Source organism: Vanellus vanellus (assembly GCF_965231255.1).
Source record: "Vanellus vanellus genome assembly, chromosome: 6".
NCBI classification, from domain to species: Eukaryota; Metazoa; Chordata; class Aves; order Charadriiformes; family Charadriidae; genus Vanellus; species Vanellus vanellus.
Genome location: NC_138911.1, coordinates 45,505,364 through 45,533,150, shown reverse-complemented (window position 1 = coordinate 45,533,150; position 27,787 = coordinate 45,505,364). Strand labels below are relative to the sequence as shown.

Here is a 27,787-nt window from a genome sequence, read left to right as displayed (position 1 = left end):
TCTGGGGCTGGAGCAGGAGGAGAGAGCCCTGGAGCTGGTGGTGAGGCCAGAGAGACCTAGAGCCTTGGTGTCCTCTTGGGTGGTGATGATGACGGGACATTTCCCGGTCCCCCAAAAGGAAGGGGAGAGGGGGTGAGGAAGGCCCGGTGGGGTGGAGGAGCGAGGGGCAGGGGTACGCTCAAGGGGAGCAGGTGGGGTCACCCCTGCCTGGCAGCCCCAAATGCAGAGACAGGTGCCCCGCTCCCTGGGCAGGGGTGGCCGGGGGCGCCTGGCAGTCCAAGGGGGAACGCAGCCCCTGGAGGACACAGTGTCTGTTGGGGCTGGCTTCCGCCACCTCTTCCCCCCCCTAGATCAGCTTCTCCTCCTTCTGCGATGAGTTCAGCTTCTCCGTCTGTCTCTCATCCTCCGCCGCTGCCACCTCCTCCCCTGTCTCTGGCTTCCTGCCCGGAGCCGGAGTGTCCCCGGTGATGGTCCCCAGGACTTTGGTGCTGTGCTCCTGAGCTTTGGCCCTGAGGGCGGCAATGCTGTTTTCTCTCAGTTCCTCCTGGGAAATGGTGGTTTTGGGATCGGGGCCCCTCTCTTCCTTGTCACCCTTGTCAAGCTTGGGCAGGGCCTGGCGCTCCACCTCCGTCTTCCTCCCCGCCTCAGCCGCTGCCTCCAGAGACTTTTTGTGCATCCCTAAAAAGAATTGTTGGTATTCGGGTTTAGAAAAGCGCCTGGGCATGGGAAAGCCATCTTGAACTGAAAACAGCAAAGATAAAGAGAGGCCAGAATTAAGGAAAAGCAGAAACCCTCGCTCCACGCAGCAGTCACGGCCAGCCGCTCGCCCTGGCCCCCGCGCGAGGGCAGCCCAGGCGAGGCGGCTGCCTGCTGGGGCAGCCCGGCCCCGGCATCTGTGGCGTCAGGGCTGCCCGCAAAGGTCTATAATTACTCTCCCCTTCATTTCTCTCCCTGAATCTAAAGCTAACTTGTCGCCGCATGGGGGACGAGGGTCCCACACAGCAGCACAGTTGCCTGAGCTTCACCGAGGCTGGGGAGGGAGATCCCCCATTGCCTATTCCTGTATCAACCCGCTCCTCACACAACCCACCCCTCTGCCTCTCTCAGTTTCACACAGATAGAAGGACAGGACAGCCCATCATCAAGATGCCAGACACTAGTTTTGAGGGAGAACCAGTCTGGAAGGTCAGAAAGTGGGAAGAAAAGAGCAGGAGCGTGGTAAGGTAGCCACTGCCTCCACGCCTGCACTGAAAACCAAGCAAAACCAGGCAGAAACACAGCTCCCCCAGGTGCTGAGAGCAGGAGGAGACAGTAGCATGCTCCCCCTGGGAATTGAGGCAAGGAGAGCACATTTAGGTGTCCTGGCACCCCACACCGTATCACGGGGCTGGGGGGAGTCAGACTGGGATGACCCTTGCCTTGGGCAAGGGTTGGAGCCCCTGCTCCAGGGCTGGGCATGAGGAATGCTCGTGCCATGGGAGTCAAAGGCTAACAGCAGCCTAAACATGGGAGGCAAATTCCTGCCCTGCAGGTCAGGATCCAAGGACCAGCATGGATTTGGGATGAGTGGTCAGACCTTATTGACGAGGGCCGTTGGGGGACGGCGGGGTGGAGGGCAGCAAAGTGGGTGGACCATGCCCCGCCACCCTCCATCCGTGTTTTCGACACAGCTCCACTTTCTTTCTTGCATCCCCCCCTGTTTCATCTCAACCCACTCGCCGTCCCACACGAAGGTGGCTGCTCTCTTACCCAGGAGCCAAGGGGCACAGGACTCCATGATGCCATCCTTGGCAGACTTGAGGATGGACTCAGGCAGTGGGATGGAGTGACGCACCATGGCACCGTAGAGCCCATACTCAGCCATCACGCTGCTCCTGCCCCAGCACTTCTCCCTCTTCCGCCATTTGGCCCGGCGGTTCTGGAACCACACCTGGGGCGGACAACAAGAAGGGACATTTTTTGGGGGGGGAGAGAAGGTGTGTCATTCCCCTTCCTGCACAGGAACACATATGTGCTTGTGCAGCAGGATGAAGGCAGCTGTGTGGATGCTCATCCCGAAAGCATTGTGACCTCTTCCCCCATGCAGCAGCCACCGGGTACCTCTCCCTCCCTCCCTCCCTTGCAGGAGTGGTGAGGGCCAATCGTGAGAGCAGGTCCCATCCCTCTCCGCAGGATGTAATTAATTTGCCATCACGGCATCTTTTTCTAGTAGCTTTTGGCTCTCGTGCCTGGGATTTTCTTTCATTATTTACTGGGTGTCTGAGCTGCAGCGCAGGGCTGTGGGCAGCGGTGCCTGCAGGGAGGGCTGGGATGGGGGTGGATGCTCGGGAGAGGCGGGAGAAGGGGGAAGCTGATCTGTGCGCTTCGTCCTGAATTCCCAGTTTGAAAAGCCCCTCATCTTCTCAGAAAATTGGCAGAATAATCTCTGAGCTGTGACCTGGGGGGCAGCAAGCAGAGAGGCAGGCAGCGATGGAGGGGGGGGGGGGGCTGGATGCTCACAGAAATCTATTAGCGCTCTCTCTCCGATTTCCATTCCTCTTGTCTCCCTCGCCCTCCTCCCTCCCCGGCTCCCCTCCCTTCCCGCCGAGCAGAGGCATCAGCTTTAGATGAAAAATTGCTCGAGGTCTATTCAGAAGGAGGCAAAGGAAGAGTCAGCCCCAGGGGCAGCCCAGGCCTGATTGAAAAATAAGTTAATTTCAGTTTGAATCGATGGGCCTCAGGCACTGAAATATCACGGGAAATTAAAGCAGCTGGTCCCCAGGGATCCACGCCATTGACCTGCGCTAATTAATGCCATGGAGTTACCAGGCCCCTCTCCGAGAGGCAGCCCCTCCCTCCCCGCGGACACCCCAAACACCTCCTCATTTAACTAATTAGACTCACAGAAAATTGGGTGTTAATTTGTTTAGGATTTTTTTTTCTTTTCTATTTTTTTCCCTCCCTTTCCCGGAAAGTACACGGCAGAATGGAAATGAATGGCGGGGTCTCGCTGGCAGATGGATGCTCGGGGTCACTCCGCAATCTTCTCCGACTTGATTGCTTGATTAGGTCGTTAGCACATTAAAAAAAAAAATTGCTTGCCGTCTGGCGCTGGCCTGATGAGTGGGATGAGGCGGGAATCGCCTGGGTAATTTATCTTTTTATACTGCAAAGAATTTGATTTCAATCTGCAGATATATGGAGGTGCCTTTGACACCTGTTTAACATTACAGAGCTGACAGCTTAACCCTCTCTTGTCCCCACTGTCCGTAGCCGTGGGGGACCTCAGGCTGCAGTGGGGAGCACTGGGGGACTGGGGCAGACCCCCAGCTCTGCTGTGGGGACTACAAGACTGATGCCGCGGAGCGATGTCCCGCTCTCAGCTGGTAAGGCAAGCTCACCTCTTCTACCTGTGCAGACTCTGGGAACTGCCCAGCATCAAAGCGTTATGGGGACAGAGCTGCAGGGTAGGCGGGTGGCTTGCTAGCACTGGTGACAGCCAACTTTGGCTGTTCCTGGGAGCCCAGCCAGCCTGGCCCCGCAGGGAGCTCTGCAGGGTGGGTGGGGTGGTGGTCCCAGCAGCTGTGATCCCAGCTTCTCCCAGCAGAAGACACTCTGTGCATGTCAGAGGGGATTTTACAGCCAGGCTGCTTCACCACACGTCACCTCCTCTGGATGATAAACAGTCTGATTTACACTTTCATACTGCCGATATGTAACCCCTGGATCATGGATGGCTGTGAATCCACCAGGGCCTGAGCAAGGACCCTCAGGAGTGCACACCTTCCTCTCTCTGCGGATTCTCCATGCCTGTGTGACACATGGGTTTGCTCGGTGGTGCAGTCAGCAGGATGCTCTCACTCCGGGCCACGCACTCTTCCCACTCCCAGAGCCTGGAGGGCAGAGCTGGAGGGGACTGTCTCATTCCTCTCCAACCTCAGCACAGCACAGACCGGGGCAGCAGAACAGCCACCCCCGACACCTCCATGCTGCGAGGGGGCAGGTTGACCCACTGGGGCCAGGAGAGGGCTCCTGCCTGTTCTGCCTTGGATAAACAAGTGCAGTTATGTCCCTCCCACAGAGCTCCTCTCTGGCTCCCTTGGCTTCAGGGAGAAATTCCTACACAACCAAAAGGTCAGTGCCTGCAAATCTGCCTTGATTTGGGGCTGCAATGACTCCCTTCCATGTACCCAGAGCGGCTTGCAGGGCTCGGCGCTGCACAGCTGCTTTGTCACCAGTTGCCACCCCTGGGCTCTCAGTGAGGAGCAGGTTTTTCCATCACGTACCAAGAGGGCAACTTTTTAAACTCTCATCAGTCCTCTTCTATCCAGGTGCCTCTTCACTGATGCTTTTACCACCTCTCCCTTCCCCCTCTCTCCTGCCTTGATGCCCCAAACATCTTCCCCCCTGCCTCATGCTTCCCTGCCCTTCTCCCTGGCCAGGTCTCAGCCTGCTCTAGCGTTGCCACTAAACCTGCTGCCCTGGAGCATCCCCTCTCCCACGGCAGGGCCACACAAATGCTGGAGCTAGCAGAAGCTTTGCCAGCTGGCAGCCCAATTTTGACTGGAGCCGGTGGAAAATTTTCAATCAAAAACTGCTGATTCAATCACACAGGAAAAACTGCATCCGGCCGGTGGAAGTATAATCAAAATTATCTATGGCTTTCTTCTGAATGCTGTATTTTAATCTCGGCCACCTAAGACATGCAAAATCTATGCTTTAAAGCCAAATGGAAAAAATCAAAATGACATCAACACCTTAGTAAAATCATTCTGAGATTTCCCAAACCAGTTTTTGTCATTTGATGGAAATTTCCTCTTGGTTTTGACTAGGAAAAAGGAAAGTTTGAAATCCCAGAACAGAAACCGAGAGGACTGACCATCTTCCTTTAATACCAGCAGCTGTATCTTCATCTCAGGCATGAAGCTGAGTGAAACTGGTGGTGCTCAGTACTGAATATTGCTGGAATCAGACCCCAGCCCAGCACCTCTGCCACAAGCCTGTCCCAAGGAGCATGGAGGGAAGAGCTGCAGCACGGCACTGGCAGCTCCCACACCATTTCAGATCAGCAGAATTATTCCTCGTGGCCTGTTCTCAGGATTTTGCCCTCATTCAGGTAGTTCCATCAGTGGGACTTTCTTCTGGGAGAAGATCTCACTGCTTTCTTCAAATTTCTTGACATGTTATCAAAATTTTCATGTGCCTTGATTTTGAGCTGAATTACACACCAGTTTTAGTAATTCTGTGGTGTCTTTGGCTGCATTGGTACATCAGCCACAACTTCCAAATATGCAGTTATTTATCATTTGCACCTCACTTTTCCTGGAGAGCGTGTCACCCTTGCGCTTACATTTACTCGCAGTTTTGGTATTCTGTGTATTCTTTGGCTGCTTGTTGTCCTTGCTTGGAGATGTCTACTCTACAACTTCCTCCAGCTCTGTAAAATTCAGTCTGCTTCAAAGCAACATTTAGGTTTGTCCATGTTTCCTTTTGCCCCTTCCCATCACATGGATCAGCTCAGCTTTGTGAAATGCTTTATTGACGTGGCTATGTACCACGCATCTTCCTTCTCACTTGCTTTCATCTCTCTAACCTCACTGGGCACATCACACTGACACTGTCTCCTCCAAGAGCAGCCACAGCCTATGAGACAAGATAGCAGCAGACACCAGCACCTTCAGTGTCATCTCCTGGATCTTTGTTCCACGTGCCTGTTCTTCTGAGGCTCTCTTACCAAAACCAGCAGTATTGCAAAACCTTATAAATGGGGATATTTCTAACCTTAGTCATCATCTAATTCTCACCCTCAGTGCCTGCTGCCCAAAGCAGTAAAACTTGAGGCCCTCTGTGCTCGACTGCAGGGTTGCAGTGTTTCGGAGCCAAGACTGGCAAGGTTATTCTTGCCAGTTTCCTCCTCTGAATCACAAATTATGACCGATGCTTCTTTGGATTATTGATGATGCAGAAGAGCAAATTGTAGTAGGAGGAATCTCTCATTTTGCAAAGGGACATGAGACTCACTGTGTCCTTGTTATCCGCATTCATCATATTAGTTTGTTTACCTAATCAGCTCCTGAAACATTGTCTGCTAAAGAGAGAAATCTCTCTGAGGCTGGCCATGAGCCAGGAATCTGAATTAGCAAAGGGATATTTTAAGACATCTAGGGTGTTACTGTGTGTTGTTTCTGTATTGTTTCGACCTAAAATCTTCACTGGTCACACTCATTTTCTTGGCTGCTACTTTCCAAGCTGGGGCACACAGGCAGGAGAATTGGTAGTGGCCTTTTTTGTCTTTCTAATTAAAAAATGTTATATTTCCTGCTCAAGCATTCCTCATCTCTTAAAAGAAAATTCCAGGCTAGATAATAGGGAATTTTTGCTTCACCAGATTGCACATACTGCCTTTGACATAGCATTTCAACAGGGGTCTTCCGAGTAACAAGCTTTATGGAGCACAAGATGGTCCCAGCCCAAAGCAGTGCATGCTGAAGTGTCCACTAGATGGCCGCAAGCAAATGCACGTCCACACGTGCACAGACACACAGACACACCAGCACTCGCCCCACCAGCACACACCTTTGCCAGGCTGCGGGGAGCAGCCGCACAGGACTGTTGGCAAACCAGCACTAAGGCAAGGGACAAAACCCCATGTCCCCCCAACAGCAATGCTGAGACCATCTCCCCCACCCATGGACTATCAGGTGCATCTTCTTTGCTCCCTGACAATTCCCCTGGTGCAAACCTTCAGCTTTGGGGAGACAAACTGTCACTCTGTATAATCCCTGCAAAGTAGCCATTTCTGAAACTGAGCTCTTCAAGAGAGGACACAGCAGAGAAGCCCTCTCCTGCCCAGCCAGGCAGCCTGGGAGCTTCCTGGACTTCTCCTGTGACGTTGCTTTGGGTTGTAAGCCGCTGTCATGGTCCCAACTGATGTGATGGTGCTGATGGCTTTCTGACCCAACACACTCATGTCCGTCTAGCACCACACTCTTCTCCAGGGATCCAGCCATTTCCAACTGAACTATGCAGAAGCTGAACTCACATTCATCCACCAGATCTTGTCCCTTTGTGGCATTTACTGCCATAGGAAACATCCAGACATCTACATCAACACCCTGTAGTTGCTTATGTCCCTTTCCCCACCACACTGCTCGGTTCTGATCCTGTCACTTCACTGTATGCACAGCAAAGCAGCAGCACAGAGAAGCTCTGTTTCTCAGTGCAAGCTCTTCACACTTTTACCTGCATACTGGTCACCCCTCTCCTGGACTAGAAAAACCCTCTATCTGCCTCACAGCAGAATGTTGCTCCTAAAATCATTCCCAGCAGCATACCTGTCACTTCCCCGCTTGCCATTTGGTGGGTGCAGCTGCAGACCGGAGAACACCTCCAGCTCACCTCCATTCCTGGGGCCCTGCTGCCGTCTCAGCACTCAGTTCCTCCTTACAACTACACATCTCCCTTTCTACCTTCTTCCTTTCCAACTCAAGACTCTACAATGAGAGCAATGAAAATGAAAACCTCCTCTGAAAAAATAGCAATGTCCTCACTCTCATTTCATACAGGGCCAGTGGCCCCGGCTGGGTTCAATCTGAGAACATGAGCACTGCAAAGAACAGCCTCATATCTTCCTTGGAGCATATCCCCACGTGCACCCACAGGTCCTGGGGCTTCATAATGAATTGCCACAAGAGTGTAAGGTCTGACTGGGTCCTGGGGCTTCTCTGAATCCCTTCCCTGTAGCGATCACCCTAGGAAAACTTCTCCAGGTTCTTGGTGGAGACTGCGCCGCTTGTGTAAGCCTGGAAACAGTTTATTGCTGTCTTTTCAAATGTAATGTCAAAATTATTGGCACTGTTTATGGTAACATCACTTTCTATGGCTGGTGTAAAGTGGGTATGAAGTTAAATGAGAGCAGTAAAGGTTGCACATGGGTTGCATGGCTGATCACAGGACTCATCATCCCTCCTCTTACTAAACACTGGGAAAGAGCTTTCTGAGCTCACATTAGAAAGAGCAATTCCCATACACAGTATGGCAAGAGCCCTTCCTGGTAATAGCTGGAGTCGTGTCCGACCCACTCAGCTAACAGGTCCAACCAGATGTACTGAGATGAGCTGTGAGAAGGTACTCATCCCTCTCGAGCAAAGACATGGTGGTTCATCCAAGCTTGGGTCTCCTCTAAGCTAAACTAGCACAGAGCACGCATCAAATACGGGCTCAATCATAGAATCATAGAATTAGTGAGGTTGGAAGGGACCTTTAAGATCATCAAGTCCAACCATTAACCTACCCTGATAAAAACACCACCACTTCTAAACCATGTCCCTGAGCACCTCATCTACCCTTTGGCACCCAGTAAAAATATACATGCTATTACCATGCCACTGGTCCCGCTGGCCAGGCCTACCTCTGAATCCTGCTCTTAAAAGCACTATGTGGGCCAAGTATTGCATTTGCAATTTAGCTGACTTACGCAGCCAAAGCTGTAAAATCCCTCTTGAGCAGGGAACATGTCTTAAACTGTGTTCCCTTGGCAAATCTGGGAGTTTCACCTGTCCGTGCCACCTCATGTAGCAGCGACATGTTTTGCCACTATTTGTAACCTTCAAAAAGTGGAGAACTTCATGAGGTGCAGGGCTTGCATCTTCCCCAAAGAATCATAGAATCATAGAATTGCTGAGGTTGGAGGGGACCTTTAAGATCATCAAGTCCAACCATTAACCTACCCTGACAAAACCGTGTCCCTAAGTACCACACCTACCCTTTTTTTAAACACCTCCAGGGATGGCGAATCCATCACCTCCCTGGGCAGCCTACTCCAATGTTTAATAACCTTTTCAGTGAAAAAATGTTTCCTAATATCCAATCTAAAGAACAAGTGTGCACACGATGTGCATGGTAGGTATAGTGAGATCAGTGGTTCAGCAAACACTCAATCTTGTGCGACACATCTGCACAGCAAATGCATCCCTGAGACATTGACTTCATCATGGCCAGACCATGATGCCAGCTGACCAGCAGCTTAGCTGGAGCTACAGCTCCGTATAAGCTGCCAGACACTGGGACATGGCAGATAAACACCCAAATTCCTCTTTTCCTAACATGCTGATTGAAAAACAGGAAAAACATCAGGGTCATGGGTGCATGATAGCCACAGGAAAGCTGGCAAGAGTGTGTCCTAGTCGACACAAACCCAGGGAGACATTTGTCATTGTCACTGCACATCCATCCTTTGGGTGCTCACAATCCCTGGCTCCATTAACCAAGCTGCTATCCTGCCTGGATAATTTCATTTTGCCTCCTTTTCCCCCACTAACACTGCTCTGCAGGTCCTCTGGCACAGAGCAAACCTTGGCATAGGTCTTCATAAACATCCATATGCAATGCACTCTGTGAACAGGTGGGGACATACCATATTATCACCTTCATGTTACAGCAAGGCAAGTCAGGGCAGTTGGAGGAGAAATGTCACATCCCCTTCATGATGCTTTTCAAAGGGCACCAAAATCAGATCTTGGGACACCAGCCTTCCTCAGGGGCTGCGGAGTGCCCTGGGGCTACCCCTCATATGCCAGAAGCAGCTGCATGTTGCCCTTTCCTTTATCAGTATGCACAGAGCAAAGGGCAAAGGTGAGCTCTGGCCTCCTCCAGAAGAAAACGTAGGAGCCAGAGTCTGTGCACCATCAGGAGATGGTGTCTGCAGCATGACCTGGTGCCCACCATTTCCCAAGATAAGGCTCAAGCTCATCCCTGCGTGCATGGGGACAACCCGCAAAGTACCCCCCTGAGGGCTACAGCATGGGAACTCATTAGCTGGAAGATATCTACAGAAAGGTGTTATGCACTGTAAAACTTTTTAACATGTTGTAATAAGTTTCCATGCAGCAGCCTGGACTGAGCACCAAAAGGAGAAAGTTGCAGTCCTTTACAATCTTCCTTTAGGAAGATACATAGCGAGGATGATGTTTGTGATTCCTTGCCTCATGCAATAGAGATATCTAGTCACCCAACCTCAGCAAATCCTTCTCTGGGGTCTCTTGAATCTGGGGATGGAGGACCACCAGAGCCAAGGAGCAGGGCAGAACAGTGATCTGTCACCTGACCACCAGCCAAGAGGTCAGGGCTGGCAATTATCTTGGCTGCACCAGTGTGGCTCTTCAGTGCTCTCCTCCTACCACGTGCCTACTCCTGGCTCTACATGTTCCTCAGCTCTGTGTACCCTTAACCTTCTTTGGGTAATTCACAACTCCAGGAGTTTTCACATGACACCTTACAGCTGCAGAAGACACATGCTCCAGGCAATAGCTGCTGCTCTGCCACTGACGCCTGCAGCCAACATTGTCAGCTCGGGCTAGTGCACAGCACAGCTAATGGTGTGGCCTGCAGACCTGGCAACACGCAACCCACTCGTGCATGCTGCTCTCACCAGGGCAGCACAGCTGAGCTCACCAGGACATTCCCAGGTATCCCCCATGCTTAGTGCACCCAAGCTAAGATCTCCCAGGCAGGGACCCTCCCTCAGCTGTCACGTAGCCACTGAAGCTTTGATCTCAGTCATGGTCATCATATAAGCTCAACAAGTGGATCCAATCAACTAACAAATGGTGGGGTACTGTAGTGACAGTCATGGGGGACTCTGAGTTGCAAGGATGGAAGTGAAGCCAAAGATATGAAGGCACCTAGAGATAATAGAAACACCTGATGGACATAAAACAAGTTACCTTGGAACAGACGCCTTCCAAGGGGTTGTTTCCCAACAACACTCGCAGTTCAGCCTCCCTCAGCATGAGCCAAGCTGCGCCGTTAGAGAGGAAAGGGTAGCATGGATGAGAAGGTGTTTCCCCCAGTGGCATACCCTGCAGACCCCGCAGCTGCAGGTGAGCCAGAGCTTCCCAGAGGCGTGGGTAGGCAGCCTGGCTGCACTGGCCTGGCTGAACAACATGGGTATGGGCTAACCCAGCCTGGCAGAGTGCTGCTGCTTATCCACATCATAGCAGGTCAGCTCCAACAGCCAGGCAGGAGTCAGTCAGTAGGTTATTTCTAGACCATGGAGGGGACATAATACCCATGTTTATGACTGTGCACCATGCATGCCATGGGCCTTTATATGAGTCACAGGAAGGTGACCAGGTATAAGCAACATTTCGCTTGCATTCCCTTCCTATGAATTTGGAGGGAAAGCTGCAGCTGAAAGCTCTAATAACTACCATCCAAAGTTTCAGCTCTATCTTTGAACAGAAGCCCACTGAAACAGAAAGTAGGGAGCAAACTGTGCTTCTCACACCAGACAGGTCCTAAACTGAACATCTCTTGCTGCTCCCTGGACAATGCCACTCAGAGTAGACAGGAAAGCACCTAATGCTTTCTCACATCCTCTGGTGAAGGTGGTCTCTGGAAGCCACCTTTGCTGTAGGATATTGTAGTAACAGTTTGTTCTCCAACTCAGTTCCTCTTTTCTGCTCCACAGAAGGACCTGCCAGCCTCATGTGCTGGAGATCAGGGTCATCTGCACGTCTGCTGAAGACAAGACTCCTCAACACTACACAGGCCTGTGTGAAACCTGGATTGGAAAACACCCACAAAGAAAGGAAATGAAAAGGCAGAGGAAGTTCGAGCTGCCAGAGAAGAATCAGAAGAACTTGAGATCTATCAGGGTGAAAGATAAACACAATAGAGAAAAATAGATCCATTAAGGAATAAAGGGGAGAGTAAATTAACTGTGTCTCTAAAGTGCCTGTGTTATTGAACTGTTAAAAAAATCTCTATTCAAATTCAGGAAAGGAGGAAAACTTTATAATAAAGGGTCATTAAAGGAAAACCTGAACGCACAACCATCAGCTGGTCCCTCTGCCAGGCATCCTAAGGCTGGAGGGGAATTAACTATTGAACTTGGTGGGCTGCCCAATTATTTTTTTAAAAATTAGTTGTGAAAAACTGCAGCAGCATCAGAAGAGAGGAAAGAAACTTCATCATTAAAAGAAGGAGTGTTCCCAGCACAGGCATTTAGGGCAGCATTTCCAGAAGAGCTTAAGTGATTGAGGAACCGCAGTGCCTAAGCTAACTCTGAGAAGTGTTACCCTTAACCTACTGTTGTTAAGAAAATTGGGGGATAAATGTGGGGAAGAGTTGTCACAGCCTGGCATTAAGCCTGCAAAGCCATTCCTCCATTCTCCTGGCCATGATGGGGAAAGTCTTTGCCAAGGCACTCCACAGCAATGGGCATATTTTGTTGCCTGTCTTTCCTCTTGCAGAGAGCTTAGGTGCCTCAACGCTTGAAGGTCTCTGACCCTCGGTGATGGTGTTTACAAACCATGGAGAGAACAAGGAAGGAGCTGCCACTGCAAAGCCCCATTTCCCTCCTGATACTGTGGAGGAGCACACCAAAATCACACTGTCCCTTGTGCTGTGACAGCCATAAACATCTTGCAAGGACCAGAGCTGAATGCAAGGACGGGGAAGTTTGGTTTTATTTGTTTTTCTGTCCCATTTAGAAAATGGGTCAGGGGCTGATGCAACTCAGGGACTGAATACAGAGGGATTAAGCGGTGACCTGGGTATACGAAATACTTATAACTCTGTATCTCCACCTCTGCACTAAAAAATACCTTTTAAACTGCACCTACCGCCCCAGCTGTAGCAGGGTAAATCCCGCAAGCTGGGCAGGTAACCTGCGTGCTCTAGCAACAAGCAGGAGAGTCCCCACTTCACAGTGAGCTGAAGAGATGTGCCCAGCCCTCTATTTTCCTCCCTGTCTCCTGCCACATTTTCTTCCTCTGTCCAAAGACAGGTGGTGTAAGACTTTTCAGACAGTGAGCCCTTCGGGAAGGCTTGCCTGGGCCCTTGCTCTCGCCCATCACCCAGCCCCTCTGTTTGCAGCTCTGGTAATTAACTTGTAAACGAAGTTCTAGCACATGGACTGAAAACGGGCCATAGATAAAGGGTAATGAAAACACTCCATTACAGAAAGGGCTAAATTAAACAACTCTTAATTGAAAAATGGAAATGAATATGAATTTAGATCAACTAAACAAGCATGTTATTGAAGAGGCAGCAAAGTGGATGAACTCCTCACATACCAATTAAAGACATGGAGGCAGAGATGCACCATACGCCACGAGAAACACTCATAATAATATTCTCACTGAGCCAGTAAGTTTGATTAGTTTTATTACTCTCACTTGTACACTTCCTACATTTCTAAAAGCATAGGGGAAGTTAATGGCACTTATCTAGTATCACGCTGCCGTGACTTGCCCCAGTGCTCAGGAATTATTGGCAAAGGTAGCCAGCACTAACTGCTCAGCTCTGCTTCATGATTAACCTCTTGCAGGGTTTGCAGGGTTCTTCAAAAAAAAATATGATATCGAAAAGGTTGGCTCACACACAGCAACACTTTCAGCTTCTCCATCGCCTTGGTAATCTACCTCCAACCACCTAAATCGCTCTGGTAATTTCCCTCCAGTGACATGATCTCCATGAACACGCTCTATAGAGATACAGGTGGGAACCTGCTGGCACTGTGCCTCGTGCTGGCCTTTCTCTCTTCAAAGTGTGAGAGTCACCCAAAGTTTTAGCAAGAATAGACAGGTCCTCACCTATTGAGAGTAATAGCGACAAGCATAAGCTTAGAAAAACCACCACCATCACCACTTTCTGCAGCACTAAGAAGTCCCTTGGTGGCCATTCCAGGCACAGACTCCAGAAAGGTCAGCAACTGCATGGAGCAATCGTCCCCGTTCCACACTTACACCATGAGATTAAGACAACAATTCAACTCTCTGCAGCGAGCAGGAAAAGCTGGCAGGAGGGGCAGAAGCCAGGGCTGCTACAGGTGCATAAAGCCAATTTTTCCTTCATACTTGCGACCATGTTTCTTGAGGGGATTCCATGAGTTCACTTCTGAGTTCCTGCTCAGCACAATACAGGTTCCTCCAGCCTTTCCAAATTATGTTCACCTCCAAATACAGAATGTTTTTGCAAAACTGAAGCAAGATAAATCTTTTGTTCTGGAAAAATACTCTTGGTAAGAGTATCCCTCCAAATGACCACCCCTCCTGATTCCTCCATCCCCAGTCAACTCCTAAAGGGCTACACAGTGATACTGAAATGTGTTAATCTGATAGCAGCTAAAAGAATATATTTTCAATTAGAGTTTTAGTTGACTTTGACTTTAACCAAAATTGACTACTTAGCTGCCTGACAAAGCTTGCTGGGTACACAGACAGTCCCCACTCCTCACACATGGCACCAGTGTCTCCTTGGGGTTCCTTATGCTAACGTGAGAAATTTTATTTATCCCAAAATTCTTCATCCATATAATTATCATACAATCATTTAACAACAAAACTGACATTTTTTACCACTTTTATTCTTTTTTAATTTATTAGGTCCCTTAAAAGGTGAATCTAGTGTCCCCACAATGGCAGTCAGGATGTTATTTTTTGGAAATACTGAACTGAGTAATGGATTTGTTTGATCAGTAGGAGACATACTGTAATGACAAATATACACAGTCATTTCAATAATCCCATATCAAACTGTCACTGAACTTTAATATCGTATATACTGGTGTTTAAAGTTTGGAACTGTACCATATTAATAAATTCAATAGGGATAACATCTAAAAACTACATGTTAGACTTAAGAGTATCTGTCATGAGAAACACGCTGATTTAAGTCAGGTGTCAGAATACTTGTCAGCTTTGAGGCCACTTTGAATACTTCAAGTTGTCTATTAAGGATATACTACTTAAGGAATCTACTTACCTCACCTGGATTTTACAGAACGGTCTGGGTTTATTCTACTAGTGGCACTTGAACTCTTCTGAGTACATTGATTAACCTAGTCTTTTTAAAGTATCTTGCAAAATGGCCACTGTGAAATCTGGTCTGACTTGTGCAAAGTGTCTCACTAGGAAAATTAAATTCTTTTCCCACGTTGCCCAACAGGCATGATGCTCATATTCCCTGCAGGAGCAGCCAGCTCAATACGGGAGGAAGATGCATGCAATGCGAGAGTGCTGCCTTGAAAAAAAAACGCTTGTTCATCTTCTCTTTAAATGGAGGATTTGAATATTTTTTCCTGAATTCAATGTCCTCTCAAACCAATAACTTTCTTGGCCTCTGATGGCTATTTGTAGTGTTCTGCTGAAGGTTTTACATGCAAGCAGTTCCTATATATCACTCTCTCAATTGCACTCTTTGAATTTCACTTTCATATTGAATTTCATAGGTGATTTACTTTCTCTTTGACTACTACCTCCTGAGAAATAATTCCATGAATGAAAATAAGGGGTAGATATCACTTTTAGGTGTGGATCCAGTGGGAACCCTCATGAAATGCTGTGAAAGTCTATAGCATGTGATACAACAATCCTAGAAAACACTTTCATTAATGACCTACAAGAGTGTGAGAACAATGTTGAAAGATGGGAGGAACTGCAAGCTACAATGAAAATGCAAAAATATAGAGCTCCCTTGAGCAGTTAGAAAGGCATGCAAGGAAAAAAAATATGATGACATGAAATTATAAATATTATGAAGAAGGGAACAAAGATTCATTGTCAGTTGTCTTTTACAAGGGGCATTAAATGATGCTAATAGATTCAAAGCAAGATTTACTTCACTCATGCAGTTCTGCTGCAGAACTTCTTGCTGTGGGATATTAAGATATTTACATGTGTTCAAAATCCCAGGAGGCCGTCAAAGTACTCAGTAAGTATCACTAGATAGCTGCCCTGCTCTCATACTCTTCTCTAACATCCATTTCTTGCCAGTGTCAGAGCTGGTAGAGCTGTTATTATCCTTGTTAGCCAAAGTTAATAAAATGCCATACGAAATTCAGAACACTGAAGGGAAAATCCTGAGGATAAAAAGAAAATCTGTCTACAAAAAGCTTGAAGTGACTGAACTAGATAAATAGAACGAAAGAAATATGGAAACAAGTAGATCAGTGCTAATCCAAGGCTGTTTCTGCAAGGACTCAGATGTCCAGCTGAACTGGTGTGAACACACCCGGTGTGCAGCTGTAGGTATGTGGTCCCTTACCTCCAGGAAGACTGACAGGCAGGATGGGCTTCACGAAGAACAACCACATGATTAAGACACTAGTGTGTGATTTATGAAGAATGATTTAAGAAAATGTTTTCACAGCTTGCTTAAGCAATGATGCAAACCAAACGTGACAGCCAGGAGAAGAAATAGCTTAGATTTATTTAAAGAGTGTGAACATCATAACAAGGAGGAAAGAATTAGGCTCCTACAAAAGGGACTAACGTTGAAAAGGAACATGAAGTGAAATATCAAGAAGCATGACCAAGGTTGGGAATCATCTTGTCATGGCTTGTGACACACAAAAAAGTATGGACAAGGAAACTTCATAGGATATATGGTAAAGGACAATTGGGTGCTGACCCATTGGAAAGATCAATGGTACCTGGGACTCCTATGTGACCCTGATGCTCACTCTGGCAGAGTGCTCATACTCACACACAACAAATGCCACAGAAATTCTGCTGTTTCTCATGGTTTCCCCTTTCATAATGAGCAAAAGTGTTACTCTCAAGCACTTTCTCCTGGAATACATATACCATTAGCAACACTTGATATTCAGAGCAGCCACACCACGTGGTGCTTCTGCTGTCCAAGTCTAACCTGATGTCCAGGACAGAGGGGTCACAGTAAGGAGCTGTGAGGCTTAAAAACTCTGCAGTACAGGAAGAGTAGGCACTTATTCACTAGCCAGCTGCAGAATGACATGCTGGCAGCAAGTCAGCGACAGCTAAGATATCTCAGCTGCTATTTAATTTCCAAATCAAAGAAATCACCGAGTCTCAGCACTAGAAGGATGTTCCAGATGCTGAAGCAGGACATGCAGTGTCCAGCTCTGCACCGTCTGCCACAACACCTCCCTCCACCTCACCCATAGTGAAGGCCCTCAGCCAGGAAAATGGTGCGTCTGCAGTTCAACATATCCTGCGCCACCAGATGAACATCTTCCTTGAAAAGGCCCTTTATGGGAAATCAAAGGATTTTCTTTCCAGCCTCGCATCAGATGGTGGGTGTAAGCAACACTAAACTCCCAATATGTCTCTCCTCTCTTGATGTCCTACAGGGTGACAAGTGGAGAAGTGACCCTCCATCCAGCTCACTCTCTCTAGAGGCAAAGCATCAGGGCTTGATGGTCAAAGCAAAATCCTAGTGCATCAGGTAGGATTTCAGATGATGGGCCATTATTTATGAAGACCAGTGGAAACCTTATCAGCACACAGGTTATCTACAAGCTGTTATCTACAAGCAGGAGTCCTGCCAGCACAACAGGGTAAGAAGCACAACTTGTTTTTATAAAAATGTCACTCTTGATTGAGCACAAGAATGAGGGTGGTGAGGGGACTCACGACTAAGGAAAAATGGGCTACGCCTTTTTGGGGGAGGATCTCCCTGTCCCTGCACAGGGTCATGCCTCAGCAGCTTCCAGCATCAGCACTGCCTTGCCAAGTGCCCTCAGATCTACCTTCAGGCTGAAGGAACAGATTGGGAGGTGCTGGGCATGCACAAAGGACTGAGCAGAAGGAGGAACCAGGGAAACCAGGACCCTCCCAGCATCATGTGGCTCTCAGGCCAATGCCTCTTGTAGAAACTGCTATGCACCAGCCACAGCCACTGTGTGGGGGACCAGGCCAGTTTAACCCCCAGCCAGCCAAGAAACGTCACCTGCACCAGCAAAAATGGGTTCCAGGCTTGGCCATTAAAGCCCTGTGCCTTGTGGAGCAACCTGGTGGGAGCAGGGCATGGGGAGGAGGAAAGTAGCAGAACTGTTGGGGTCCACCCTTGTGAACATCATGTTTGGTCTGTCCAAGCACATTGTGCCTCCCATGCTGTGCACAGCAGCTCTGTGTCTTTTCTGTCTTTCTGGGCTGTAATGATTGCTTGCACACTGGCTGCCGTGTGCGCCAAAGGCTGGTGCTGGCACAGCCCTGTGGCTCAGGCTGCCCCTTACCACTGGAGGATTCACCACAAAGTGGTGATGCTCCACACTGCCTCTTTCTACCTCCTCACAGTGGCACAACAGAACTGGCATGCAATTCAACCCCAAATATTAAAAATCATACAAAAAAAAATAAAAATTTCTCCAGAAACTTTCAGGGAAGCTTCACCTGAGGAGGCAAATGCAGTGAAAATGCCGAGATGGTGCAAACACCTCACTGGAACTCACCCATCATCCTCACACTGTGGTCCTGCCCACAGTGGTACCAGTTGCCTGCAACATCCCCGCACATCCTCCTGTGCCCAAAGGAGCAGAGGTGAACTCTTTCCCTCCCACACTGCCCACCCAGACACGGCCTCTGGGAGGCTCTCTTCTTGCCTGTACCACCAAGTCCTTGAAACGCTGTGGTCTTTCCATGCACACCAGTGCCCCTTCAACGATTTTGGATTCCATCTGTTACACACCCCCCAAATCACCAGTACAACGTGCCACATACAGCACATGTCGACATACAAACACCAAATACAAATCTGCCAAGAAGAGCTGATCTGGCTGCCTACCCATCAAGAGCAGGGGAGGGGACAGCCTGGGAAGGTTTATTCAGAGTAATGTCAGCCTTCCCAGGCCGCTACCTTTTCTTCAGGAAGGGATGAACATGGCTGAGAGGGGCAGGATGAGGGGGTCCGAGAGATATGATTACCTGTATCCTGTCTTCTGGCAACTCTGTTTTCATGGCCAACATCTCTCTAGCATATACGTCAGGATAGTGGGCCTCATTGAAGGCCTTTTCCAGCTCCTCCAGTTGGTAGGATGTGAAGATTGTCCTGAGGGGAGTAAAACTCTTTGATCAAAAAACACAAGAAGAAGCAAAGATGATGAAGAGTCAGAGAAATGGACACAGAAGCTACAGAAACCTGGACAACCTGCTAACATATACCTTCCCTCCCCCCCCCCAATCTCCTGGGTTTCTGTGCACAAAAGGTCAGGTGCCAGGGTGAAAGGAGAACCAGAAAATGCCAGAAGACAGTGCTTTAAACAGTTACAAATCACCTTCCCTTTCAGGGACTTCCCTCTGGAGACTCTCCCTCCCCAGCAGCGAGCACCTGCAACCAGCAGCGATGGCAGCTGCTCTTACATCTCAAGCCCTGCTACCTCTTGTGAGGATCCTGGGGGTGTCCCTATCCCTCACCCCCCCTTACAACAGTGCACCCACCCCTGGCCTGGCTTAAACCCACCCCCCTCCTCCTCTTGCATCCAGAGGTTTCTTAACCCTTTGATAGTCATGCTGAGATAAAGCAGCATCCACTCAGGAGCTAGACTGGAGAGGTGCTGAGCCCTTCCCCAGCTGCTGGTCCTTAGCCTCTTCAATTTCCACGAGCAAATAATCCTCCCCTGGAGCCCTGGTCCTCAGCTGAACCCTCCAAAGGTTTTATCCACTCTGCTCCTCACTGCTTTTCACCAGTCCTTCCCCATGACAGCCAGTGGCAGCTCCATTCCTCTGCCTTTACCCTGGTTGCTTCCACTCCGATATCCCATTAGCTGCTCTCTGCCAGTTTGCATTACCCCATTATCCTCTGGAAATCCTCCTGGACCGCCCTGGGCGGGCAGCAGCCCAACCAGCCTCTGCACAGCCAGTTCTCAGCTCGGGACAACCAGATTGAAAAATCAGCAGCTGGAAAGCTGAGATGGATGAAAGCCCTTCTCCAGGGGATGGATGAGAGGTCTCGGACCACTTCCACTCCCCCGAGGGTTAAAACTCCCCCGGTATACAAAACACAATTTTCGATAAAAACTAACACTCCAATGGCAAAAAAAAAAAAAAAACAAAACAACCACAAAACAAAACAAAAAAAAATCAAACCAAAACCAACCCAACAAACAAACAAACAAAAAAACCCAAACAAAACCAAAACACCCACTCAACGAATTGAAGCCTTTGTTCAAAGTAAACATATAAATATATTATCAATCTAAGAAACATGTAGTTCCCAGAAGGGGAAAGGAAAGAAAAAGTCATCCTCTAAAATATATCGGAATCTCAGAAAAGCCCTACAATTCCAGAGAGCATAAACAGAAAATCTCAGAAATATCCTCTGCTACTCAGAATCAAAAGGATTCCACCAGATCGATAACATTACTAACAAAAGCAGCATGCAAATGCAAGGGACCTGCCTGCAATCAGATCCTGCTTTAAATTCACTCCTAAATCCATTCCCCTTTCAAACAGTTTTCCTTCATCTCCGACAAACCCGTGAACTCTAGGGACAGCAGAGGCACATTAACTCGTGTATTTACTCTCTCTGGGACCACAGGAAAAATTATTCTAATTTTGATCGAGTTTAAGATTTCAAGCATTCCGCTCCACCCTCCTCCGACCAGAGCGCTGAAGCCCAGCAAGGCTCACCGGCGGGAGGGTTTTGCCTAAACATTCGGCTGAAGTTTTCCCCTTTTAGCTCTCGCCCCTGGGTAGCCCCCGTCTCTGTTTTGCAATACACAATCCACTCTCCCTTTTGGTGTTTCCATCCTGCAGATATTTGCAGACTATTGGCCTCCCAGCCCGTTCCTGGTACAACTAGAGGTCTTAACCGTTTCGTACAGAATATGCAACTACAGCTAAATGTTGCAGGTTTGGCTCTGTCTAGAACTGAAAATAAAACAAATCCGAATTTCGTTTCCTCTCTCCCACTCAGACCGACACCTGTACTCCAGCCCCTGCTGTGTTTTCACCCAGCCGTGGCTGGTCCACAAAGAAAACGAACCCGTATTTACTCCAGAACACCAAACTGGGAGCATTTGCCGGGGGAGGGATCCCGGGTTTGGGATGAGCCCTCCAGCCCAAGCCTCCTGTTGCACGCGTAGCAAGACGTCTCCTGGGATAGTCAGTCCCCTTCCACCCCGCATCCCGCTAAGCTTTCACTGGGGCATCTTTTAATCCACCGTTCCTGCATCGTGGCAGGATTGATTTAATTATTCCTAAATCACCCTCGGTGGATGGTGTCTGGCCTTCCTTTGTCCTGCCTCTCCGGCCACAGCAATGCCAGGACCCAGCACGGGATTTTTTCGTTTCTGTTTATCAGGCGCAGACAATCCAACTCCATTTTAACTGTTGGGAGAAGTCAGGCAAAGTCTATTACCCTGACTGTTCCCGAGGGAAAACCAAATCCCCTCCGGATCTCCCAAAGTGGATCTTCGTTTCCTTAACCAATTCCCCAGCCTTCCTCAGCTTCTCTGCAGGCTGTGTTTGATTCCCAACTATTTAATCTATCGGCAAAACATTTATTTATAAGTAATAAAATATTTAAATCGTTGCTAGAAATTCTCTCTTGCTGACAGCTAATATTAAGATTGCTATATGCGGAGCAGGGAATGGTTTTGATTATTTAACTGCTCCAGTTTCGGACAGGTTGATGATTCCCCCCCACCCCCTTTGAACACCGCTGATCCGCATCCTGCCCATTCCTCATGGGCTGCTCGGGTTTGCGGCTCGGGATACTCGGATCCGCAGTCAGAAAAATTAAATAAAATAAAGAGTTGTGGCCGATGGCCCCGCTCCCCAAAGACACGTCCTCAAATCCCATTTATTTTGGACGAGGAGAAAGAAAAAAGGAAAAGGGCCCGAGGGAGAAGCCGCAGGGGCGCCGGGGCTCGCCGGCGGCCGGTGACGGGAGGGATATTTCGCTCCGGGCCGGAGCGGATCGGGGCTCGGGGCTGCCGGTGCCCGGTGCCCTGGGGAGGGGGGCGGTGGGAGCTGGCGGGGTGGCGGCCGCTCGCTTACCTGTGCCGCCTCTTCTTTCGTTTCTTGCTCTGGTTTAGGGAGGATTTGGACATTTTCCGATCGCTGGAGGAGACATCCTCGGAATCTGCGGAGAGACAGGCAGCGGCGGTGGGCTGGGGCTCCCTCCCCGCCGGGGACCCCCGGGCAGGGCCGGGCCCGGAGGCTTCGCTCTCTCCGGCGGCTCCGGCCGAAGGTTTCGTTGCGATCGCGCCGCGGACGGCGCCCGCCGCCGGCCGCTCCCTCCAGCCCGACGCGGCGCCGGCCCCAGCGCTGCTCCCGGTCCCGGCCCCGGTCCCGGTTCGGGCGGCTTGGGGCGATCCATCCCCGCTAGAGAAGGGTCCGGGCCAGGACCGGGCTCTCTCTCTCCCCTCTCTCTCCCGGAGTCGTTTGCTGGGGCTGCCGTTGCCGCGCTGCTAAAACGCAGAGCCCGGCGAGCACAACAAAACCGTAGGAAAATGGGGAAGCTGCAGCCCGCTCCCCGCCGCCGGGCACCCGCGGCCGCCTGCCCCAGGCCGGGAATCCCCGACTGCCCCGCAGAAACACCGGAGCGGGGAGGGAAAAACTGAGGTTTATGGAGCCAGCAGGGAAAAAAAAAAAAAAATCCCGGGAAGAAATGGTGTCTGCCCGCGTTCCCCCCCCCCCCTCCCGCTCCCCAGGGGTGCCCGGTCCGGGGGGTGTTTAGGGCGGGGCGGCACCGCCTTTGCCCCGAAGGAGCAGCCGGACGGAACCAGGACCCGCATTTCGATGCGTTCCGCTGTGCCCCGCGGCGGACCGGGCTGGCTCCGCGCTCCGGCCCGATTCCTGCCCGCAGCTCCCCGACACCCGCCCGGCCCCGGCGCCGCGCTGCCCGGCGGGCCCTGCTGCGGGCATCGCCAGGGCCGGGCACCGCGCCGCACCGGACGGCTCCGGCCGCTCCCGGGAGGACGCTGGGGGTCCCCCCCGGGGCCGGGAGCTGCTGCCTGCCGTCCCGGGGAGACCCGAGGCGGCCTGGGAGCGGGGCCTGCGGGCAGGGTTGCGGGCGGCTGCTGCCGTCTAGGAAAGCGATGCCGAGGGGCCTCTAATTCTCCGGCAACGAGTTGGGGCCGCCGGAGGCCCGGGGGGGTCGATCCGCCGGGGCTCCTCCTATCCCCCGGCCGGGAGCCCCCGGCCGCGCCATCACACCGCGGCCGCAGCCACGGACGGGGGGGGTGGGGGTGATGCAGTCCCTCCCGCCCGCCCTTCTTCTCCTCGTCGGGACCGAAACGAAATCGCCTTCCCGCCGCCGGGCACAGGGCCTCCCGCCGGGTCGCCGGGTGCTGGAGGCTGCCGGGGGCGGGCGGCGACGCTGGCGGGGCGCGGCGGGGTCCCCGGGGGCCGGGGACGTGCCTACCTGAGCTGGCCGTCTGGCTGCTGTCCAGCTGCCCGGGGGCCCGGGCCAGCGGCTGCAGGTGGACGCTCTGGGGGTCGGAGAGCACCTCCAGGAAGGTGGGCTGGGTGTAGAAGCCGGGGATGCCGCCGGCCCCCAGCAGCCCCATGCCCACGCCGCCCACCCCGGCGGGGCTGAGCACGGAGCGGGCCGCCAGCAGGTGCCCGGCGGGCAGCGAGTCCAGGGTGGCCCGAGGGTGCGACGGCGGCTCCTTGTTCAAGCCCAGGATCTCCTGGATGCCGAAGCCGGTGCAGCGGGGAGGGGTGGGCCCGGAGCTAGGCTTGGCCCCCGCCGCGGGGGGCGGCGGCGGCGGCGGCGGGGCGGCGGGGGCGGCGGCCGCGCCGTCGGGCTTGGGCTTACCGGGCAGGCTGGGGGCCAGCGCCGCGCCCGCTTTGCCCGTCATGCTGCGGCCGGCGGTCCCTGGTGCCCGCTCCGGGAATGCCTGGGAGCCCCCGGCTCAGGCCCCTTTTATCCGCCCAGCCGGGAGCCCGAGCGGGGTCAGAGCCGCGCAGCCAATCACAGGGGCCAGCCGCGATTAGGGATGCCAAAAAGCCGGCACCGGCGGCGGCGGGGCCGCTGCTCGGCGGGCTGGGGCCGGTGCCCGTCGGTGGGGCTGGGGCCGCCGCCCGCCCCCGCGCCGAGAAGGGCCGCCCCGGCGGGGCAGGTCCCGGCCCCGCTTCGCCTCCAGCCGCGCTGGGGAAGGTGGGGTTAGGAAGGGATGGAGGCATCCGTGCTGGCAGAAACACGGCTCCGAGCCTGGCCGTGCACTGCGTGGGGCACCGGCCCCCGAGGACAGATGCGCAAAACAGGCGTGTAGGGGAAACGCAGGCTTTCTTGCTCATCCTGTATTCTGAGATGAATACACGGTCAGCAGGGAAGTAAGCGTGCACGGAGGAAACCTAAGGATTAAAGCCAAGCAGCATTCCTTGGAAGTGTAGAGCTGGAAGCATTGTGCGTTGGAGAAACATACGGCTTCACGCCATCAGAGTGAAACATCAGTAAAACATCTGCTTGGACTCTCTAGACACCCCTGCCCATGAGTGTGTTTTCTGAGCCATGCAGCTCTTCATTAACTGAGAGCACCTTTCACCACTCAGGGGCGAGATACCACACACCTTGTCCCCGCCAACCCACCTCAACCAAAGACATTAAATTAAGAGAAAGCCTAAGGCATCCCTCAACCTGAAGCAAAAGCTCCACCACAGCATGTACCTTGATAGTTGTAAATAGTCCACAGCAACTTTAGGTCTGCTCATGAGGGCCAGTTAATCAGTGGGACACCAAGCTGGGCACAGCAACTTTAGGTCTGCTCATGAGGGCCAGTTAATCAGTGGGACACCAAGCTGGGGCTGAGACTGCAGCTCCAGATCGGCACAAAAAGCCCATCTTCCACCTCAGTTCCAAGAGGATGCATTTCCCTGTTTTTCCTCTTCTCAGCTCTCTGGGGTGGTCCATCAGGCCAAGCAGCTCCTGCCTTCCTCTGAAGGGGAGGCTGTCCTGGTCGCTGGAGTATGCTCTGCAGTACCCGGTGTGTGATGGCACAGGAAGGACTGGGAACTGCCTCAGAAGCTGGGGGCATCTGTCCAGGATGGCCACAGGTTTTTTCAGACTGCCCATAGGCCATGTCCTGCGTACTCTGGGAATGCTGGTTTAGACTCCTGGCCTGCCAAAGGATTTTGGCTGCTGCAGATGCTGGATGTTATGCCCTTCCTGAGCAAACCAGGAGTACCTCCACCCCAATGGCAGTATTGCTGAGGCTGTCCCCTGTCAGAGCTACGAGGGAATCACATAATGACTTGGTGTTTCAGATAGTCCCAGCTGTGATTGTAAAGCAACCTGTGTTTCCACAGTGATGGAAATAGTTCCTAAGAAGTGAATAAAGGCTGCCAGGGCACTGCGGGGACTGGCTGCTGCATAAGGGACAGGGATCTGGGAGCCAAGTGTGATAACAGAGCTGACAGGGCAGGATTCCCCCAGCCAGGACCCCATCCCACCACACCTGAGCAAGGCAAGCAGAGTAGTTTGTGGGCAGTAGCCAGGATCAGCCACCAGTCCAGATCACCAGACAAGTTGATGGGGATGAGGCAGATCCCAGATCAAGCAGGGAAGTCAAGTTCCCAGGTGGGGGTAAAGATGAGTGGGCTGCACGGCCAGGTTCAGGCACGGCTACAGTGGAGCTCAGGCAGGAGCCAGGAGTGAGCCTCAGCTTAAAAGCAGCTGCTAAGCAAAGGATGGGGGGACATCTATGAGGCTCCCTCCAGGTCTTTCCTCGCAACAGCTCGTATCAGTGAGCTGATCTTGATCAGCCGGCTTCACTCCTAGAAGGTGGGGAGGCTGCGCTACAGATCCCAATAGAGTCACCACATCCATCCTACCACCTCAAACCCCAGTTGTGTCTTGTCTGTGTCAGCTAATGCATGGTTTGCCTTCTGTCCCACCCTGCTGGGGCTCCCCAGGTATGGTACACAATTTCCTTCCCCAGCGTTCAGCCTGGAGTTACCCAAACCCTGCCTCAGCATAACTGGGTCTGTTAGAGGAAAAATTCAAGCTATCAGGTTGCCAATAAATTATTCAGAACTTTATTCTGATTATTCCTTTAATTCTCAAGTTCCCCAGGAACTGATTCAAATTTCTTCAGAAACAGTTCCTCCCCACACATCTCTGATTCAGCTCTGCATTACCTGGGTTACATAGCCCCAAGCTGCAGTCTGCTGCAGAACCAAGACTACCAGGTCTCAAGCCCTCTAAATTGTTCCAGCTACCTCTGTTTGGTACCAGCATCACTGTGAGGAGGTGCGTGCTGTGTCTCTGCCTAAAAAACTGCCCAGGGCGTAGAGATGCACAGGGGCTGCTTCCTAACTTGTGCCCATGTTCTCATCGCTCTTTGTGCACCACCCTTCTTTCCCCTGTTCCTTCACACCTACCTCTGCATCCCTACCCAAGGGACAGCTACAGGGCTGTGGGTTATTTGAGTATGACATTTTCTAGCTCAACCACAGAGCCCAACTTGACAAGCCCATCAGAGCTTATCAGTGTGAGGTCCACTCTACAGCATGTGTTACCTCTATAATTTTGTGCCTCCTTGACTGGTAGTTTGAAGCAAGCACTGTAGTTCGTACAAAGTTAATGCTCTGAGCACGACCAGGCTGTAGGGGTATGGACACAGGGTCCTGTTGATACATACTGGAGCTTCTTGGTGTTTTCATTGCTTTGCTCCAAACACTTAATCACTTGCCCACTGGGGTGTCTTGCTGGCTTTGCAGTGGAATGTCACCCAATGGTACCCTGCATATCCTCACCTATTTCTCCTGGGGGTGCTGGAGGGCCTTCCGTTCTCCTGATCATGCCTCCAAAGCTGTGAGGACAGCTCTGTCCCCCTTCTGCCAAGTTCTTTGTGAGTCTCTGGTCGCTGAGGTGCAAAACTCAGTGCTTGGCTGTCTGCTTTTCAGTACACCTTCTCTTGTTCCTCTTCACCTCTCTGCAAGGTTTCGTGATTACGAAACTGAACTTGTATTTCAATACTTACTTGTGTTTCAGTACCTCTGGCAACATTTTCAACCTGTCTTGACCAGAAGAAATTGTGGCTTTATTTGAGCTTTCCTTAGATAAATGGCTCTGATGCTCTCCTGGAGAGAGGAACCTCAGCAACCTCAGATCCTCTCACATTTTCCTGATCCAGATCATCCTTTGCCTTCTTTCATCATTGTGCTGTGTTATCCTTAATGCTGAACTTTTCCACTTCTCCCATTTCTGTTTGCAAATCTGTCCTTCATCCAGGGCACACATGCTGGGCTGACTTTGTTCTTCATCCAGTCTTGACTTTCTCCCAGCCTCCTTCTGTGTCCATGGACATCCTGAATCCCAGTAGAAGCAATGTTTGCCATCACCCCCTCAGTCTGCAAAGTGTCACTTCTCCTCCATTTCTACCACATAAGGGTGTTCTGTGTGTCATTTCTTTCAGCACCTGGTTCAAAGCTGCCTTGCCTTCTGTCTAGACAAACTTCAGTGGGTTCACACTGATAGGTCATAGACCTGATTTCCCTGGGCTCTTCCATCTTCTCCACAATGGCTTTTGGGTCCTTGCAGCACAGCCTTTCTTGTCTTGGTCTCCTCTGCGTGTTCTCCCAGTGGAAGTGGCCACTCAGCTCCTGTCCATGTCTTGCCTATCTCCTTTCAAATCCTATATGGGGAAAAATACTTTGAATAAAAATCTCTCCCAGTACGTTTTTATTTTAGCTGTGTTCTTTAACTTTGGGGAGCACTAGTGATCTACTGAAGTGGCAGGCATCGGGCATTTTCACATTATCCTTCCACCATATGTTGCACTGTAGATGGATATAGGCATGATAATGCTAATATGACAAGAACAAACACTTGCTGTATTAATAAAAACTGCTGAGACACAAAGAGTGACGAGAGCTACCTACCCACAGATGCTGTAGATTCTCCCTGTCACATAAAGTCTTCAAATCAAGGCTGAAACTCTTTTCAAGAGATGATCTATAACTCATCCAGAAGCTATTGGCCTGATGCAGAAATTATTTGGTGAAGTTTTGTAGCCTATTTTATGTTGAAGTTCAGGCTAGAAGGTTGTAATGCTCCCCTCAGGCCTTAAAATCTTGGACTCCATGGAGCTCAT

General features: G+C 51.1%; 1 protein-coding gene across 1 annotated transcript; it reads right to left on the bottom strand.

Annotated features, from left to right (window-relative positions):
- Positions 1-346: 346 nt before the first annotated feature.
- On the bottom strand, positions 347-23,551 carry VSX2 (visual system homeobox 2; the record flags this gene model as incomplete). The annotated part of the gene is made up of 5 exons (XM_082485711.1): positions 347-678; positions 1,750-1,930; positions 18,669-18,792; positions 21,744-21,828; positions 23,113-23,551. The coding sequence occupies 5 exons, from the start codon at positions 23,549-23,551 to the stop codon at positions 347-349; spliced, it is 1,161 nt and encodes a 386-aa protein (XP_082341837.1).
- Positions 23,552-27,787: the final 4,236 nt, after the last annotated feature.